Genomic DNA, 19,229 nt, shown 5'->3' on the forward strand with positions numbered 1-19,229 from the left:
CATAATTGAGTGTGCAGAGATTGTACAGTTGGATGTGGCTCCTACAGTGTTGATCCTCAGAAATAAATTGAACAAGCCTGCCCAGAGTGCATTTGCCTTCCCAAAGAGGAATCTGTTTATATTTAATAGAATGATTCCACCACAGGTAACTTCAGTCTAAAATATAAACTCACTGGTTTGTATCCAATGCTAATCCTACTTACAGTAGCCCCATTGAAATTGTTGAACATGACTAACTTAGGACCCGCTTTAGATACAACCCTTCATTGCCTGTGTCACTCATGTGATACATGGAGTTACTGCCATTCTTATACCAAAATGCCAAGAGACACCACCCCGAAACAAGTGGTCCTAGCACCAGTAGATAGTAGTCACTGTAATGTTAAGGGAATTCATGTAATGTTATGGGAATCCAGTGTTTTATGCGTTCTGCTTCACCAGAGCCTAGAGCAGTTCCAGTCCAAGTTTTACAAAAAAGTTGCAAGTCACACAGCATCCAGTGATAGCTTAAAAAAAAAAAGTCCTACCATGTACCTAAAGAAAGAAAGCTTGCCTGTTGCCTTTTTCCTTCTATCCTCTTCCCCCTCTTTTTAGCATTATTATGTGATCTTCTTAACGCCATCAGCTTCTAATGAGGTTAACTGCTACAGGAAATGCGACAGACACACTTTTTGAAAAGTAAATTGTCTCCATCTCCATCCATTAAAAAAAATGTATAAATAAAAAATAACAAACCAATCTAATTTACAAACAAGATCCTGAAAAGGTCAATAAAGAATCAAACAGGAAGCTGGGTTCTCTGAGCTTGGCTACTGTATTAAGTGTAGCCTTTAAGGAAACTGTTCTGAGCATGCTCAGAACATTGGCTCCTGGATTTATCAGAAAAGTAACCTGCTAATGTGGCTGGATTGCCACCCAGGAGGGAGAGGAGAACTGCACACCTAGGGCTAAGAGCTAGTAGCTCCATTAACATACAGATATCTGAAGGTATCTGAAGAAGTGTGCATGCACACAAAAGCTTATACCCTGAACAAACTTAGTTGGTCTCTAAGGTGCTACTGGACAATTTATTATTATTATTATTATTATTATTCAGATTTACTATCATGTTTTATTCCTGCTTGGTGATAAATGGATGGAGTCTCCTGGTCATAGCAATGCTATGAGAATCTGGGTGATGCAGAAAACTGATTGACCAGGGAACTGGAGATTCACAGAAGAGTGGCTTTGAGATTTTGATGGAAACTCTCTTAAAAATTGTGTGATAATTTACATGGTAGGGCTAAGCCCTTGTTGCCCTAATAGACCCGCCTCCACTGACTTTAATCGAGGTAGGAGAAATGAAGAGTGGGAAGAACACAAAAATATAAAATACTAGATTTTAGCAATGGCAATTCATTATTTTTTAGTCATGTTTACAAGGTGTTCTCTCAGTTTAAAACATACACTAAGCACTGGAGGGGGCAGCTTTATGGGGCCCAAATTCTGTACATGCTGTGAATACCTATAAATTGCCAATGAGGTGGATAAGAAGGATGAAGTGGGAAAAGTGGCGAAGAATTTCAGAGCTGGAATCGCGTGGAGGAACAATCACTAGAAGTTAGTCTTGCTTCACACCCTCAGGCAAATTCTACAGAGCTGCACCTTGCTTACTACATATTTCATTTTTGTTCCACGTGTTTCATTTTTATCCAAGGAGCCTAGTGTCCTGTTATGTGGTTCCCTCTACGTAGATCCCAAAATAACCATTTGTGGTTGGTTCCTTGAGAGCGTGTGAGATAGAACAAGCTTCATATCGGAGTAGGTATTTGAATCTGGATCTTCCTGCTCAGCCAGGCACTCTAATCATGGCATGAGATTGCCTTCCTGTTTACTCAAGAACCTGAATTTTGTGGGTCCATAATTCATCTCTTTATTCACTCTTCATGCTTAGTTGTGTGTCTTATTGGTTTGGTATGAAGAAAACATTGCGAAGGTGACCAGAGACAAACTAAAAATAAACGCCACAGTCCAAAGAACCTAAATACTATTGAACCTAAATGCCTGGGCTGTGTTTGTGTAACTGGTGATATTAGCCAATAACCCAGGCAGCAAGAATGAAGGTAAATGAGCCCCAGGAGCATGTCGTCCTCAGCTGTAAAAAATTAACTTTGTTTGCAAGAGCAAATATCTCAAATGTGCTCCTGGAGTCACGATGCTGGATTGAAATATTAAATTACTTACTGGTTTTACTGCTTTCCGAACCAGTTTCTTTTGTGTTCTAGCTAATACGTTTTGACTGGGTTGGTGGTAATCATAGAAGAGTCAAAATGAAATCTTGGCTATTGCTGATGTGGCAGTGATAAGGGAGTAGCTCTGTCCGAGGCAGTTGCACTATGGTGTCAAAATGTGTTGGTTTTCCCAGAGATTTCTGTGACCCTGCTGACCTGTCAGCTTTTGCCACGTTTGCTTAAAAATGCCTTTCTGTGGAAGAACAGCAGGTGTGGGCTAATCCTTATCCCTCCCCCTCTTTTAAGCAGTGCCGATCCTTGCGTTACAGGGCACCTCCCATCTCCTGTGTGACTTCCAGCATGGCTGGTTTGAACGTCTCCATAGCCTTTTTCTTCTCCATTGTCGCCCTTTGTGAAGTGACCAGGAGGCTCTCCAAGAGAATTTTTCCACCTAAGCTGTACTCGTGCTTTGCTAGCGAACTGGCCAGCTCATTCCAGCTGTGTGCTTGCTGCCTGGAGCTAAAGATGCTTGTGGAGATTGGTCCATGGGGTGGTGGCTTTGGCCCAGATGTGAGCTTCACACTCCTCTTCCTTCTCTTCTTGGTTCATGGTGCTTCTTTTGATGGAGCTTCTGCCAACCCTGCCGTCTCCCTCCAGGAATTTTTAGCTTTGGATTCTCCTTTTGTGGCCACAGTTGCCAAGCTCTTGGTCCAGTTTATGGGGATGATAGCAGCTGGTGCCTTGACCAAGCTATATTGGTCCAGGGAACTGACAGACTTCCACATGATTCAAAACTTACTGGCCCAAGACTGCAGCTCATCGCTCAACACATCTGTCTCCCATGGAATCTTTGTGGAGGCCACATGCTCATTTTTTTTCAACATAGCGATTCTCAGGTTCCGATCCATTTCTCCCATGTACAGAGCCCCTGTCATTGCACTCACTGTTACTGCCTTGGCCTACACAGGTAAGGATTCAAAGCTAGTCTCCTCCTCTTCCCAATGTTATATGTTTAGAAACTTAACCAAACAATTTAATCTGTGCTGTGCTTTTGTATATAAATGGAATTGGCCATGCGGTAAATAAGGGTCATTTGCTTGTGTGACTTAAAATATATATATATAATTTTATTTATAATTTTCATTTATATACATTTCAACAAAAGTTCAACAATAATTCTATCATTTCAAATCTCAACTTCCTTCCTCCTCTTTCTGCGGTTCCTTAAATTTATTTTCATCATTTCCTACGTATTCCAAATTATCTTAACTTATTCTTTTATTAATCTGTTTTCATATATGCTTTTGAAACTGCAAGTTATTACAGTAATCCTGCCAATGTCTTAATCTGTTTACAATTTGTAAATATTCAATAAACCATTTCCATTCCCTTATAAAAAGTTTTTTGTCTTGATTTCTTATTCTTCCCAAGTTTCTGTAGCCATTCTTCTTTCGTCAGGACTTCCTTCCATTTTGGGGCAAATAACATTTTTGCAGTTGTCATTGCATACGTAAATAAATATCTATACTATTTAGGTAGTTCCACACTTATAATATCCAAGAGAAATGTTTCTGTTTTCTTTTAATTTTTTTTTAAAAAAATAAATGTTACCTTACCATATTTTTCAATTTGTTACGTATCATTTCCCAGTAAGCCCTAATCTTACTACATATGAAAAAATGTGCCTTTGTCTTTACATTTCCAACACTTACTCAATTTTGATTTATACATTTTTGCCAATCTACTAGGTGTTAGATATAACATTTTTATGTAATTTTCTCTTAAACCATAGCTTGCTGTAAATTTTAAATCCATAGTCCATAATCGTTCCCATGCTTGTATTTCTATATTATGACCAATATCTATTGCCTAATGTATCACTGAAGATTTCACTTGCTTGTCTTTTGTCTCCCATTCCAATAATATTACACATTTTAGACATCACTTTAACATTACAGTCTAATGGGTCTCTCTCCAATTGTAATAATTGTTGCCCAAACCCCTGTTTCATATCTTTATTAAATACTTCATTCAAATGATGGTATTGTATCCATGTTGTTAACATTCCTGATAGATCCTTAAACTCTTTTAATTTAAATTCTCCCACCCTCCTTTCTTAATAAATTTCTGTAAGTTGCCCAACCTTCCATCATATTCTTCTTCACCGCTATGGCTTCTAATGGTGAAAGCCAGAGATATTTTAGTCTCCAATAGATTTTTGTATTTATCTCATACCCTATAGAGATTTTTCCTAATTATATGGTTTGTAAATCCTATAGGTGCTTTCACCTTTTCATACCACAAATATGCATGCCAACTAAAAATATTATCATGACTTTGCAAATCTAAAATGTGCAGATTCTTTAATATCAACCATTCCTACAGCCAGCACAGACAAGATCCTTCATAATATAATCTCATATCCAGCAGGGAAAACCTCTCTTTTGCATCTCTCCATATTTTATTCTGTTTTTCCCATTGCCCGATATATTTAGAAATGTCTTTTGCCATATGTTGAAACAATCTGTCTTGCCAATCAGATTGATTGAAACAAAAATAACATTCTTGGTAATACATTCATTTTTATAGTCGACACTACCCAGCAATGCAAGTTTCATTCTACCCCATATTTGCAGGTTTCTTTTAATATCCTCCCATATTTTCAAATAATTTTCTTTATGCCTAAGGGCAGTATAAAGGGTGAGATGCTGGGAATAAGAAGCTAAGGTGGTGCTTGAAATTGACAGTGATAGAGGCTGCTAGAAATCACAGTTATAGGGGATCTGAAAAATGGGACCAGGAGGATTTGCTCTTTGATTCACTGATTCTCAAACGGCTCCTAACCGAAGAATGGGAGGCTGTAGCATCTCTTGCTGCTGAGGATAGATGTGTCACAGTGCCCATTCTACTCAAGGCTTCCTGAAGATACAACATCCCTGGTCTTACTGCTCTCTATTTGTTCATTAAAAGTCTAGGTCCTTCTAGAACTAGAATTTCCTTTCCCTCCACCCTGCGCTGGGCCTCTGTGAATGAATTCTGTGCTTGGACGTAGAGGGCTTTCTATCTCTATTCCTCAACTGTCTTCAGCGCCTGGTGGGAGGAGAGGCTGCTGTCGCCCAGCCCTACATAATGCACTGACTCTGAGGGGCAGGCAGAGGGCAAGGACACCCTGGGTGGGAAGAAAGGGGGAGCGGAGCGCAAGGAGTCTTGGTTTTTATTTTTTTTAACGCTTTGTGTATCCATGTCAAGTCTTGCCCCTTTCTAAAATCTATTTATCGCTGTGCATTTTTCTTTTTGTAAATCTACCAAAGAATAAAATAAAACCGGGATTAAGGAGTTTTCTCAGGACAGTGGAGGGTGTGTGTGTGCCGTCCTGTTGGTGTAGTGTTGGTGGCACTTGCCCTTCTCCTGATAAATGCTCTTGGGCAGGGGTGATACACAAAATGTGGGGTAGAAGAGGGTCAGTTGGACAGGGAGTGAGAAATGTCCCTATTTTCATCTGAAGAATGTTAGAGGGTATGACTGCTGTCAGCTTCTGTACATGGAATTGGTGATTGAGTGTGGCAGGGGGGAACCATCTTAATCCTTAAAGTAGTTTAAGGGTGCTGGGAATTGTAGCTCTGTGGGGGGGAGAACTACAATTCCCAGGATTCTTTGGGGGACGTCATGTGCTTTCAGGTTGGGTTGAATGTGCCTTAAATGTCTGGTATGGATCTTTCCAGAGACAGCCCTGCCCAGGGCATGTTGCTTTCCTGAGTCACTACCTAGCAGAGTTGCAACTCAATACTTCAGATTAAATTCCCAGATTCTTCTGTTCTTGTTTCAAACTAAACGCCTTTCATCATGTCAGTTTAAAAGATCTTATCATGCACATGTTGGTGTCTAAGCCAATTTGATTAGGTGGATTGAACTGTTTGCATTTCTCTTCCTGCAGCTGCACCTTTCACAGGAGCCTTTTTTAACCCTGCCCTGGCATTTGCTGTGACTTTTTCCTGTTCTGGGAACAGCTTACCAGAGTATATGCAAGTGTATTGGTTGGGGCCCACGGCAGGTAAGTCAGATTTCAAGACAGTGGAAGATACAACTATGGTTGCAGCTGTGACAAAATTTTGTAGTACAGATGAATAATGCCTAAAATAATGCCTTTGTGGCTTAGGGCCCTCGTATCTACGGGACTGCGTCTCTTGGTATGCCCCGCAGAGGACCTTAAGGTCCATGAATAACCATAGTTTAGAGGTCCCAGGCCCTAAGGAAGTCAGATTATCCTCCACCAGGGCCAGGGCCTTTTCAGTGATGGCTCCGACCTGGTGGAATGCTCTGTCCCATGAGACTAGGGCCCTTCAGGATTTAACCTCCTTCCATCGGGCCTGTAATACAGAGCTCTTCCGCCTGGCCTTTAATTTGAATTCAGCCTGATCTTTTATTTCCCTTCTCTTCCCTCCCCCTCCCTTTTTATGAAGATCACCCGCGCTGAGACCCCACAACTAATTCTCCCTTGGCCGCCTTGTTGGCCCAAGTAGGACCAATTCAGTTAGCCCTGGGGATTATTATCTAATTGATTTTTGAATTTTATTGTTATTCATGTTTTTATACCGTATTTTATGCTGCTTTTATAATTAAGGAGAAGGGGAGAGAAGGGGACAACAGAGAACGAGATGGTTGAACAGTGTCCCATGGACTGCAAGAATCAAACCTATCTATTCTTAAGGAAATCAGCCTTGAGTGCTCACTGGAAGGACAGATCCTGAAGCTGAGGCTCCAATACTTTGGCCACCTCATGAGAAGAGAAGACTCCCTGGAAAAGACCCTGATGCTGGGAAAGATGGAGGGCACAAGGAGAAGGGGATGACAGAGGACGAGATGGTTGGACAGTGTTCTCGAAGCTACGAACATGAGTTTGACCAAGCTGTGGGAGGCAGTGGAAGACAGAAGTGCCTGGCGTGCTCTGGTCCATGGGGTCACGAAGAGTCGGGCACGACTAAACTACTAAACAACAACAGCAACAAAACATAAACAGCATTGTTCTGTTCTGCCTTGAAAGTCTTTGCAAGTTTATAGTTCTTATCTTAATTGCCAGCAATGTTGTCTTAGAAAGTCTTTGACAAAATCAACATACTATTTTCTAAAACAAAAGCAAACTAATATAATGAAATAAAAAATGAATGGGGACAAAATGGCAGTTCAGAAAGATTTATTTCTCTTCTCTAATTCAAGATAAGATTTGTTTGATGCCCATTAGGTTCTCCTAATCTGGAGCAAGCTTGCCTATAGTGAAGGTGCCCTTGTATGAAGGCCTCAGAATCTTTTCACAAATAGTTGCAATCCCTGCAGGTTTTATAAGGTTATTCTAGCAATAAGCTGATCAGACTTTTTGTGCAGACTGATTAAGTCTTCCTTGTTATTGACTCTCTTCCAGGGATGCTGGTAGCTCTGTTCGTGTATCGGGGGAACATCCCACGACTCTTTCAGACAAACCTGCTGTACAGTCAAAAGAACAAATACAGGATCCCCAAGGGAAAAGCAATTTCAGTGTCTTGTGCTGAACAAAGACAGCCAAAAACACAGAAAGCGACCAGCTGCTCAGGACCATCTGACAGAACAGAGTGAAAGAGATTGGCATTGGTGGGTGGCACTGGGGGTCCTTTCAGTCTTTGATTGTTATTATTTGGCATGAGGAAGAAGACCTTGAGCATCTCTCTGTGTTCCTGAGGTCGCTTGTAGTGCATTCTGGCTGGAAAGAGGGACAAAAAGTCATCTCTCATGTGCTGCCATATCACCAGTGTATTGCGTTGAGCTAGGTCCTTGCAAAGGTCTGTAGAAGTTAAGACCCTTAACATTCCATACATTCAGGTTGTCTTCTTAGTGCCCTGTTGGGGATATTTTTCATTCTGTAGCATTCTTATGAATGGGTGGGATGATGTAGTACCTTGTGGCCCCCACCCAGAGAAAGTTAGCTATCTTCAGTGCTTTTTTCCTATGGGTACGCAGGGGTACGCATACCCCAAAACATTTTATGAATCTTTGTTTTTGTTTTTTAAAAAAATAATATTTATTACTTTTCCAACAATTTAAACACTACAAAAACAATACAATACAATACAAAAACACTACATAACACTAACACATTAAACTAACAAAACAAAACAAAAACAGTTAAACACATCAAGCAATTTCAATATCTTATCTTTCATTCACTTATTTCAATGACCTCCTCACACCTCCCTTTTTGTATTCCACTTCTGTTAAGTGTTTCAGCAATTCCTTTCCATCTTCCTCTGTTTTCTATCCTATAATTATCTTAACACATTCTAACCTTATTTTTCCCTTTAATTCTCTATTAATCTATTTATACTTAATTCCTTATAACATTTGTACTAAAGCCATATAACTTCATTCCAACATTCATTAATTTTACAGTATTTCTGTAAATAGTCTTTAAACTTTTTCCAGTCTTCTTCCACCGACTCTTCTCCCTGGTCTCGGATTCTGCCAGTCATTTCCGCCAGTTCCATATAGTCCATCAACTTCATCTGCCATTCTTCCCGGGTGGGTAAATCTTGTGTCTTTCAATACTTCGCGATGAGTATTCTTGCTGCTGTTGTTGCATACATAAGAAAAGTTCTATCCTTCTTTGGCACCAATTGGCCGACCATGCCCAGGAGAAAGGCCTCTGGTTTCTTCAGGAAGGTATATTTGAATACCTTTTTCATTTCATTATAAATCATCTCCCAGAATGTCTTAATCCTTGGGCATGTCCACCAAAGGTGAAAGAATGTACCTTCAGTCTCATTACATTTCCAACATTTATTGTTGGACAAATGGTAAATTTTTGCAAGCTTGACTGGTGTCATGTACCAACTATAAATCATTTTCATTAAATTTTCTCTTAGGGCATTACATGCCGTGAATTTCATACCTGTGGTCCATAACTGTTCCCAGCATTTTATGAATCTTTGTACTTTTGTCCATTTACTGTATTTATTTTCCCTGATTTGAAATATTTTCTTGAGTCAAAATGAAAGTACCCCTAAGAAAAAAAGCACTGGCTATGTTTATGTTCTGTGATATGTGATAAATAAGGGAGGAGCCTGTGGCCCTCTGTATGTTGTTGGATCCAAGCTCCTATCAGCCCCACCCAGTGTGGCAAAGTGGGAAAGGATGATGGGAGCTGTAGTCCAAGTTCCCCAGCCCCATTATATAATATGGTGGGATCTTTGGCATTCTTGAATGTACAGGCAACTCGCAACTCACATGCATTCAAGTCGCGAGGGACCGTACACATGTGTGACGTTTTTGGCGCTGAAAGCTGGTGGGGGCAGAATAGGATCAGAATTTGGTAGTGTGGGGGCCAAATAGACCGGATCGGACCAGAAGGGACTTACATGCATCCCACTGACTCATATCGCGGCCTGGAACAGAACTCCTGCGTAAGTGAGGATTCCTCCGTATGTGTTAATAAGGGTTTGACACTTAAATCATATATTTGATTTCATATGAATCATATGATTTCTGCTGCTGGAACTGAGTTCTGGTGAGTTCTGGCTGAAAAAAGCCCTGGGTATTTTTTGTACTTGTGTAATGCACTGGAAGCGTGCAACAGCTTTTTTGTGTGTGCGCAATTGCTTATTCATTAGATTTTTCACCTCCCCTTTACCATGAGGTCTCAGGGTGGGTTATAGCAATTTAAAAACACAATCTTTAAATTAGTTTAAACAAACCACAGTCAAGATAACTGAGTGCTCCCACCCCAAAATGTGCTAATAAGCTTCCAGCGGTGACAGCAGATGTATAACAGCTGACTTACTGGCTTAAAAAATAGTATTTTTATTAAATTTCCAAAAAGAATCCACATAAAATACCAGTGCATATTACAAACTTTTTTCTTTCTTTTGTATTGTCAGCTAATATTGACTTACTGACTTTTTATGGTAAAGGGAAATCCATATTCAGTCTGGGCAGGGGGAAGAGTACAGGCATGGCGACATCACATAGACAAGGCTGAAAGTTTGTGTCAATGAACAGCCCCGATTCACAATCAACACTCCATCTGGAATTTGCCCCTTGCACCTGTGTTGCACCTTGAACTTACCCTGTATCCTTTTGCACCCTCACTTTCTCTACCCTTGAGTACATAAGGGATAATAAATACACAGTCATTCAATATATTCCTTGCATAACTCTTAACAATGTGTTCTTATCAGCTGATCTGAATTAAGTCATTTGCAATGGGGAAAGCACATCTCTCTCTGTAAACAATGAGTAAGGTAAACAATTCGTTCAATTGCTTAAATGCCAACTGATTGCCCTCGTTTTAAGTTAGAAGTATGATCCAGCTAAATTAAGCACCAAGGCTGCAATCCTAACTCCACATACTTGGCTAGAAGCCCCACTGAATTCAATAGGGCTCATTTCTGCTTCTGATGAAGCATGGTTAAGATTGTTCTGTAAGACTACAATCCTACTTTGCATATTTTTTGGAGGGAGTAAGCCTGATTATCTATGGAAATCCATTCTTAACTCTGTCTCCTTGAAATCAGTTTGCCTTTGAAAAGTGTCCGTTTCCATGTTGTGTCTGCTTTATCTCTCCCCCCCCCCCCCAAGAGACATGATTGTGATAGTTTAAAAGGACCTTGTGGTCATATTGAAAGTGTCAAATAGAACCAATACTCTAATAGCAGATGGGGAAGTAGTCATCAGAGTAGAGTTGGCCACACATGATGAGAAACCCTTTAATGTACTGGCCCCCACAAAACTTAATTTCAAGTTGGTTGTCAGGATTTGGGGCTGGGGGTGGGGTATTATTTATATCTCTTAGAAATTCCTTCCCTATTGGCAGTGCTTGATGTTTGGTGATAAGCCAATTGCTAATAAAATAGATTTTTGTTCAGTTCAACTTAATGTGAATTAATTATTGCTTGGTTACTTCTAGCATTTTTATTTTGCATTTTTTTACATTTGTATAGTGGTTTCCTACAGTCAGCTTGCTTATTGATTGATTGATTGATTGATTGCCCAGTTTTTTCCTCAAAAGAGCTCAAGGTGGCTGACATGGTTCTCTCCCCCCCACCCATTTAACCCCCCAAACAACCCTTTGAGGTAGGTTACAGCGAGAAACAGTGATTGGCTCAAGACCACCTAAGTGGGGATTTGAACCCTTGTCTCCCAGGCCCTAGTCTAGTACTCTAACCACAACACCACACTGGCTCTTTAGAAGAGGGGAAGTTGTAGGGACTCCGGTATTACAGATGAAGGGTGGGAGGCAGCACAGGACTATGTGGATTTTGATTCCCATGTGGATCAAAATACCGTTTTTAAAGGCCCTGGTAATAGGTGACTTGTGCTAGACATTATCATATTTTGCAGCTGACCATGCTTTAGTCCTGATGTCGACTATGATCAGAACCTTGTTCTTACGTGTCTCACAGATTTGTTCTCAAACTGCCCTGCGGTTGTATAGATTTGGCAAATGAGATGGGTTTCTGGGTGTCAAAGTTTTCTGGGGAAACTGTTTCCTATACAGGAGGCTACTATACTGAAGCTCAGGTGTCACTAGATGTTGGCACATCTGCCTTGTTGCCCTATCCAGCCCAGGCTTTATGTTATAGCCTAGTATTTTGGCTTTGCCATACTGCAGCGGGGCCAGTGCTGGGTCTGCGATCTTCATAGGGGCGACGCTGCCACCTTCTTGAAGGCAAATCTTGGCCAGCTGTTCCCTCTTCTGCTGCAGCGCCCTCACTTCCAGCTGCATGCGCTCCCTGCCCATATGCCCGTCTATCTTCTCCCAAAAGGTCCTGTTGAAATGCACATAGAGTTCCCAGTCCAGCTTGTTCCAGCTTTTTATCTTCTCTATGGTGTCTTTGGAAAGGTGGGACTTTGTGCTGTTGTCTCTGCTGTTGAGAGGGAAGGAGACCACATCATCCAGGTCCCAGCACAAGGCCTCCTTCAGCAGCACCATGGATTCGTCAAAGTACTCTGAGATGAGGAGAAGGTCAAATTGTGCCTCAATGGCTCTCAACATGAGCTGGACATTCTTTGCAGAGAAGTTCCTGTTGTGGTTATAGCCAAAATCAAACGTCATTAGGTTTTTGGCATACTGGCTATCACTGGTTGAGGCACTGTAAAACTTGGAGGTGTCGTTGAGAAACTCCTCTAAGCTCTTGGCTTTGGCAAAGGCAGAGGACCCTTTGTAGTAGGCGAAGGATGATTCCATGAGATGAATGGGATTCCGGAGGATAGAAAAGTAAAAGCTTGTGTCTGGCATGACTCGAGCAACCTAGGATTGCAAGCAGAGGAAACATATTAAAAAATATTAAAAATAATCCACATCATGTTTTTCATTGAACTTTTGTCACAGCTCCTTGGTCCCCATATGCCAGGCTGCTTTAATGGTGGTGTATTGTGCAACTTATTATTGATCCTGACAATAATAGCGCATCAGTGGTGAATTTATTCTGCTTTACCTTGTTCTGTGAAGCTTCCCCAATGCTGCCACATGATTGCTGTTTGGAAGGGCTACGGTGCAAGAAAAGCAGTACAAAAAAGTAAACCAGAATAGTTGTGGTATAAAAATGTGTTGGGTTTCAGCAGGAGGTTGCAGGATAAGCACACTGGAAATGAAGCAGTGCGACCACCCTGACACAATGAACAATGAAGAATGAAAATAAAATAATAAACAGTACTGAAAACAGGATTGCATGTGACTGTTCCAATAGCATCATGAACACAAATCATCAAGAATGTGCAATAAAAAGCATGTCTGGAGGGGCCCAGAGTTCTTCTTGCTAGCAGTTTAAATGGTAACAACTTCTTGCAAGATTGTTTGTGCTTCCAATTAAAAGTTGAAGGTTGCATTTGAGCGAGCTCAATGTGTTTTACAAGTTGAACCTAATTGTTGGCATCCGTCTGTCTCGAGAGACAATGGAGTGTTCCTTCGGGGGTGAAGTTAAAATGCTGTGTTAGCAACACCAAAGTGACCTCCCTGGGGCGCAAGCTTGGGCAGTGTGTAAGGAGGTCCTGGGCTGCCCAGACAACAAGACCCCCACTCTTGGCCTCCCTGATGTGGTCCAAAAGAAAGCAGAGCAATTTGTTTGGCACCAGCTTGGCTGCAGGAGTTTGGGGAAGGAGGAATACATGGTACCATTCAACCTTTTTAGAGACGCCACTCCAGATTTGTATAGGGTTACTCCTTAGCCTTTTATTCTCCTGAAGATATCTTGCAAGACAGCGGAGATTTAGGACCAGAGTTTTCCTTCTCTTAGATAGGCTACCTTGACAGGATGACAAGCCCCTTCAGCATGTGCGGAAACTGCCTTCCTGACCCTTTGAACCAACTATTGGTCTTGTCCGCTCAACCCGCCAGAGCCTGTCTTCACATGCGGTCCCTAACTCACCAAGGGTTTGAGGCCCATCGACTATCTTTGACTGGCTAAGCTTGCCAGTCAAGGCCATTCCCAGGGTGTTGACAGCTTCTAGGAGTCACAGGTGAGAGCTGAGTGCAAGGTGGGTGTCAGGGAACTGCCATCAGAGCTAGAGGCAGAGGGAAGGCTCAAGAGGGATGCAGGAGAGGGTCCCAGTAGGGAGAGAGGCAGCCCATCTGCTGGGGAAGGAAATCAGCGTAACACCAGTGGAGAAGGGGGGCAGATGGGGGGATCGGAGAGGAGGCTCCAAGACTCTTCGCTGGAGACCAGTGGAGAGAGTACGGGTACTCCGCTGCCCACAGCGGAGGGAGAGTAGGAGGAGACTGGGCGCAGGGAGAGTAGGAGGAGACTGGGCGTCAAACAACTTTTATGCTGGAAAAGGTTCAAGAAACGCCCACTGACGGATTCTGCCAGCGACTGAGACAGTCACGATACTGGAGGCTGTTCAGTCAGAAAGGGTTTAACCAGGTAACCTCGCCAGCAGTGGTGGCAACATACGCACGAGCAACCCCTAAATCCATTACAGTGGGGACCAAAGGTGGACAACCTACCCCAGAAGGAACACAACTTTTCCCTTACCAGAGGTACTACCCCTCACCTAACACCCCATAAACTCCATGTTGAACCTATGCAGTCAGAACTATGATGTGTGGGTGTGATTTATGCATTTCAAACTCTCCTTGCAGCTGTGAATATCAGGGCTGTCATGATGAGCTTCTGCACTTCAAAATATGCCACTAGATCAGAGGGGTGTGTGTCATTTTGTTGTTGCTGTTGTGGAACAACTAGGATTCGAAAATCCTTGCCAGCCTACTACAAAGCACCCAGACATTTTCCATTGTATCCTGATCTACCTTCTGCCCACCCCTGCTCTAACGAATTTGCCTCCTATCCTACAGATGCCTGCGTATTTCACCTTGTTGTTCCCTCCTGTAAACAGCATGGGACTCAGTATGATCTTGTTACCTTATCACCAGTCTTTTCTAACAGAGACGGATGGCCTTTACCATTTTACATTGCAATGATGGCATCCTGCTCAGTGTAGATTAAGGCTGGTCAAAGTTTCATAAACTGAAAGATGCATATTCTGCACCTAAGTGGCCCCACTCCTAATACTCCTTCTCACCCACTCATGACTTCCAGCATCCCTCCCTTGCCCCACTGAGCTTCCCTTCCCACTCCTTACAAAATCTATTCTTGTCCACCTCTAGAAAGAAGAAGAAGAAGAAGAAGAAGAAGAAGAAGAAGAAGAAGAAGAGTTTGGATTTGATATCCCGCCTTTCACTCCCTTTAAGGAGTCTTAAAGCGGCTAACATTCTCCTTTCCCTTCCTCCCCCACAACAAACACTCTGTGAGGTGAGTGGGGTTGAGAGACTTCAGAGAAGTGTGACTGGCCCAAGGTTTCCTATCCATAATTTTAGAGAAAAAAAGCTGCTCAGCTCTTACCTCTGGTTGAAAGAACCTCATATGATGACACATGATGTGGAACTGGGGGTCTTTTTTGGGAGAAAACCCCTGCACAGCTGCTGCCGTGAAATAATGAGGATAGAACAATTGAGTGGCACCATTGCTTGGCAAGGCAAAGGAAAGGTTGCGAGTATCGCCAAAGCGAAACAAGATGTTCATGACGGTGCTGCTGGCACTCTTGTGCACTTTGAGGAAAACAACGTGGGTCTTGGGCATGCATGTTGAACCTTGAGAGGGGCTGGAAGTGCTCCCTCCCTCCTTTGCTGTTCCAACTTTGGGAAGAATATTGTTTTCTGGTGAAGGTAGTTTCATGGTTGGTGGTTTTGCTGATGCCATCCCAACTGTTCTTCTGTCTCCTGCAGCACTGAAGGCCTCTGGTTGAGTCATTGTTGTGTGCTTCGGAAAGGGGCGTCTTTCTGGGTCTTTGACATGTGCTGTTTGATCCCCTGCAGAAATCCTTGTTGTGGGTTCTGCTACCTTGATCAGGGAACTTCCATCCTTTGTTGCAGCAGCAGATGTCTGATCATCAGCAAAGTTCACCACTACTTGGTCTCCTCTGGGATTTTTTGGGGTGCTGTGTTTCCACCAGTCCCTCGGCCTGTTTGCTGTATGCTGAGCCTGCACCCTCTCATCACCCTCCACAAATGGGTTTTGCCAGAACTCTTCTTCGCTGCCGAAGCTGGCAGCCAGCAGTTTGGTTTTGTTGAAGGCTGTGCTCAGTTTTGTGGCTAGCCTCTTTTTCTCTGCAGGGTTGGGCCTGGGCTCCCTCTTTTGTGCGGTGCTTTTCTGCAGAAGTTGAGCATAAGTTGGGCTCCTTTGAACCTGGATGGAATTCTCACTGGCTCTGTTTTCTTCAAGGGGAAGCTGATTCTGTTTGAAATCACATCTACAATTGCTATGGAAAAAACACCAGATCCTTCAGACGGGGTTGAAAATGACATCTCCTGCCCTCTGTGTCCACTTTCCAAAAACCACTTTCTTTTGCTTGCTTTCCCTGGATCCCTTCCACTCCACCCAATTCACATGCATTTCCTTTCTACATGGACTCTAATGTCACTACTGCAGGTAAGTGTTTCATTCTTTAAATCTAAAAATAAAATAGCATGGTTGTTACTGTATGTACACACAGTAACATTATAATTCTCCCCATATAGACAGAACCCTTTGGTCCCATCATCTGCCATCCTTCTCTTGCATCACCCACCCCTATTATAAACAAATCTAGACAGCTTCTCCAGCTTTCCTTGACATACAAATGTTTATGTCCACTGGCTGTGAGCCAAGATACACAGGATGCTGCCCTCCCAATGCAAATAGCAGCTTGGGCGGGGGGCGTTAAGTCAGCACTATGGCAGCTGGATGGTGAGGTGGGAGAAGAAGGATTAAACTACCTTTTCCCATGGTCCTATCTATACCTGATGTCTCCCCCACCTCCACCACTCATGGCTGCTATTTGCATTTTGTAAATGATCTGTGAAACTTGGTTGTTTTCTTTTAAAGGAAGCACCCTGTGTGCTTTGGGCTTGTGAGTTGCTGGGTGTGAAGAGTCTCAGTGTACAGGCAAAACAAGATTGTGAGCAGGAACAAGGAGCTAAAGGATGGCCAGCATTGCCACTGCACGGGAGCTCTGGGACACTGGACTATGCTCCTGATGGCTCACTTCCTTTCCCATTTGCTACCCACATCTGGGCGTGATTTTGAATAATTGCTGGCATTTCCCACTGAAATTCTATTATTATTATTATTATTATTATTATTATTATTATTTGAATTTATATGCCGTCCTATACCCAGAGGTCTCAGGACGGTTCACAAAAAAGATCACAATATATAAAATAAAAACAATAAGCCAATAATACTGCCCCCCAAAGAGCCAAATTTAAAAGGGTATAGGATGTTGATCAGGTCAACCAAAGGGCTGGTTAAAAAGGAACGTTTTTGCCTGGTGCCTCAAGGTGTATAATGAAGGCTCTAGGCAAACTTCCCTGGGGAGAGCATTCCACAGATGGGGAGCCACTGCAGAGAAGGCCTGTTCTCGTGTTGCCACCCTCCTGCCTCTCGAGGAGGAGGCACACAAATAAGGGGCTCAGAAGATGATCTCAGGGTCTGGGAAGGTTCATATGGAAAGAGGTGGTCCTTGAGGTATTGCGGTCCTGAGCCATTTAAGGCTTTATAGGTCAAAACTTTGAACTGGGCCCAGAAACTAATTGGTAGCCAGTGCAGTTGGACCAGGATCAGTGTAATATGCTCAAACCGTCTTGCTCTAGTGAGCAACCTGGCTGCTGAATTCTGCACCAGCAGTTTCCGAGCCTGTTTGTCTTCAGAGGTAGCCCTATGTATAACCCATTGCAGTAATTCTGTGCCACCTCTTACGTTCAGTAGGGACTTTCCCCACCATACAACTGCAAAATCCATGGGCCCTATAAATTAAGGCAATGTAATTTATTTAAAATAATTCTTTTTTTCAGATGTCACCAATGCAATTTTTCCTGAACATTTAAATTTCTTCCTGGATATCAATTTTTGACAAGAGCTAAGGCATCCTCCCTCTCTCATACACTGACACTACTCTAATTTTGTATAATGACAGGTATTTTAATGTCTACATTTATTCTGATAAAAGTTCTTGTGGCAAGTGAAAGACTAACCAATTTATTATTGCATAAGCTTTTAAATTTGCAACAGGGTTGGGGGAGAGTAAACCATTTACTCCCCTGCTGTGTTCCTGACAAAAATGACACATTTAGACTGAAGTTGCTCTCTTCACTGGAAGGGAGTTATCCAACCAGCACTGATGGTGCCACCAATGAAACTGAACTGGTGGCCGATTGAAGCAAGCAAGCAAGCATTAGTATCTGGGCAGCTCCATGTCTGTATTCCTGGAAAAAATATATACAGTATTTGCTATCCTGTGCAGCACCCAGTGAGCCTACCTGATACATTGGAACCTCTCTACGACTTGGAATATGAGACAGAGGAGGAGGAGGAGCAAAAGGGCAACCCAGAGTCTTCGCAGCTGGCTGTTACATGAAATATTCCATTTCCTGCAGGGAAGGAAAAACATCAGCCTAATAATCTGGGCTTTTGATTTTTTTAAAAAATTGCATTTCATGCAATGGGCACAAGTTTAAGTTAAGATGACAGGACTTAGAGCAAATGTCAAGCAGGCTTAGGTTGGGTTTCTTTTCATGCACTTTCTGTAAGCAGAAGGTCACACTCAGAGAAGGGAACCCCTGTTTACACACAGTCAAAGACGATGGATTTTTGTCCTATGATAACAGCCCCAATTTGCATTAGCAAGAAAGTTCCAGGCCTTTCTAGTCCCCACCCGTATGTGTTTTGGGTTTTTCTACAGGCACCAAGTTCCATGCACCTGAAAATTCTGTATTGGATGAAGTGGACTTTAGTCTACAAATGCTTATGTCATGATACATATGCTAGTCTTTAAGGTTGCCTTCACCCACTTAGCACCTTTCAGATGTTTCAAACTACAACTCCCATCAGCCCCTGCAACCTTCAATAAGTTGCATAATTTTTCAATTGTATCCAATGTGAGTCCTATGCAGTGGACCCACTGAAGTTAATTTCAATGTGTCTACTCTGAGTAGCAGTTAGTTGAATAAAAAACTTTATTTTTAAGATGATAGATAGATAGATAGATAGATAGATAGATAGATAGATACAGATAGATATATACACAGGGTACAGTACACCATGGTCCTGAACATTGTGTTGTGCTGTAGTGAAGATAAGACGTTTGTTGGAGGATGAAGATTTGTAGTTATACAAAACTGTGTCTCGTGCCTGGGGTGAACTGTTCAGCTGAACACACTTTTTGTGCTTGAATTGCATTTAAGTCGTTTCTTAAATGAAGCTCATCCTGTACAACAAGGATTGTGTGCATTGGCTCTGAATCATCTGTAACTGAAATATTAGCACCCTAATCTCACATTTCAATAAGCAGTTTTGTTTGCCTGTTTAAATAAAAGTTAAGTGTGCATATTTCGATTTGCTTTTTGAAACAGAGTTGGGAAAGCATCTGAGAGAATGATGATAGCCTCAAGTTAGGTTTTCTGCCTGGGAAAGAATTGCACCCAGGGCTGGCCCGAGACATGCTGCCTGGGGTAGCAAAACC

The 19,229-nt window shown here is 42.3% G+C and overlaps 2 protein-coding genes across 3 annotated transcripts in view; one reads left to right on the forward strand and one right to left on the reverse strand.

Moving 5' to 3' along the window:
- Positions 1 to 11,103, forward strand: LOC308478073 (aquaporin-12-like). The gene is made up of 3 exons (XM_081007358.1): positions 1 to 3,177; positions 6,145 to 6,261; positions 7,627 to 11,103. Exons 1-3 carry the CDS (start codon positions 2,571 to 2,573, stop codon positions 7,815 to 7,817), a joined length of 915 nt encoding a protein of 304 aa, XP_080863484.1. The 5' UTR covers positions 1 to 2,570; the 3' UTR covers positions 7,818 to 11,103.
- LOC308478046 (galactose-3-O-sulfotransferase 2-like) overlaps positions 10,019 to 19,229 on the reverse strand; it is an 18,406-nt gene continuing 9,195 nt past the window's right edge. The window contains exons 2-4 of one of the 2 annotated variants that reach the window (XM_081007301.1): positions 18,028 to 18,138; positions 15,074 to 15,989; positions 10,019 to 12,483 (exon numbers count right to left, since the gene is read on the reverse strand). In XM_081007301.1, coding sequence (XP_080863427.1) covers positions 11,644 to 12,483; positions 15,074 to 15,989; positions 18,028 to 18,138 — 1,867 coding nt within the window. In that variant the 3' untranslated portion in view covers positions 10,019 to 11,643. The remainder of the gene's footprint in view (positions 12,484 to 15,073; positions 15,990 to 18,027; positions 18,139 to 19,229) is intronic. The other variant, XM_081007302.1, reaches the window with a different exon arrangement.

Source organism: Podarcis pityusensis (assembly GCF_964106645.2).
Source record: "Podarcis pityusensis genome assembly, chromosome: 5".
NCBI classification, from domain to species: Eukaryota; Metazoa; Chordata; class Lepidosauria; order Squamata; family Lacertidae; genus Podarcis; species Podarcis pityusensis.

Bases quoted from the DNA above. Each gene is read 5' to 3' on its own strand.
- LOC308478073 (XM_081007358.1), top strand. From the start codon at position 2,571: ATGGCTGGTTTGAACGTCTCCATAGCCTTTTTCTTCTCCATTGTCGCC. The intron at 3,178-6,144 runs GTAAGGATTCAA...CTCTTCCTGCAG, and splicing joins TACTGCCTTGGCCTACACAG to CTGCACCTTTCACAGGAGCC. The intron at 6,262-7,626 runs GTAAGTCAGATT...ACTCTCTTCCAG, and splicing joins TTGGTTGGGGCCCACGGCAG to GGATGCTGGTAGCTCTGTTC.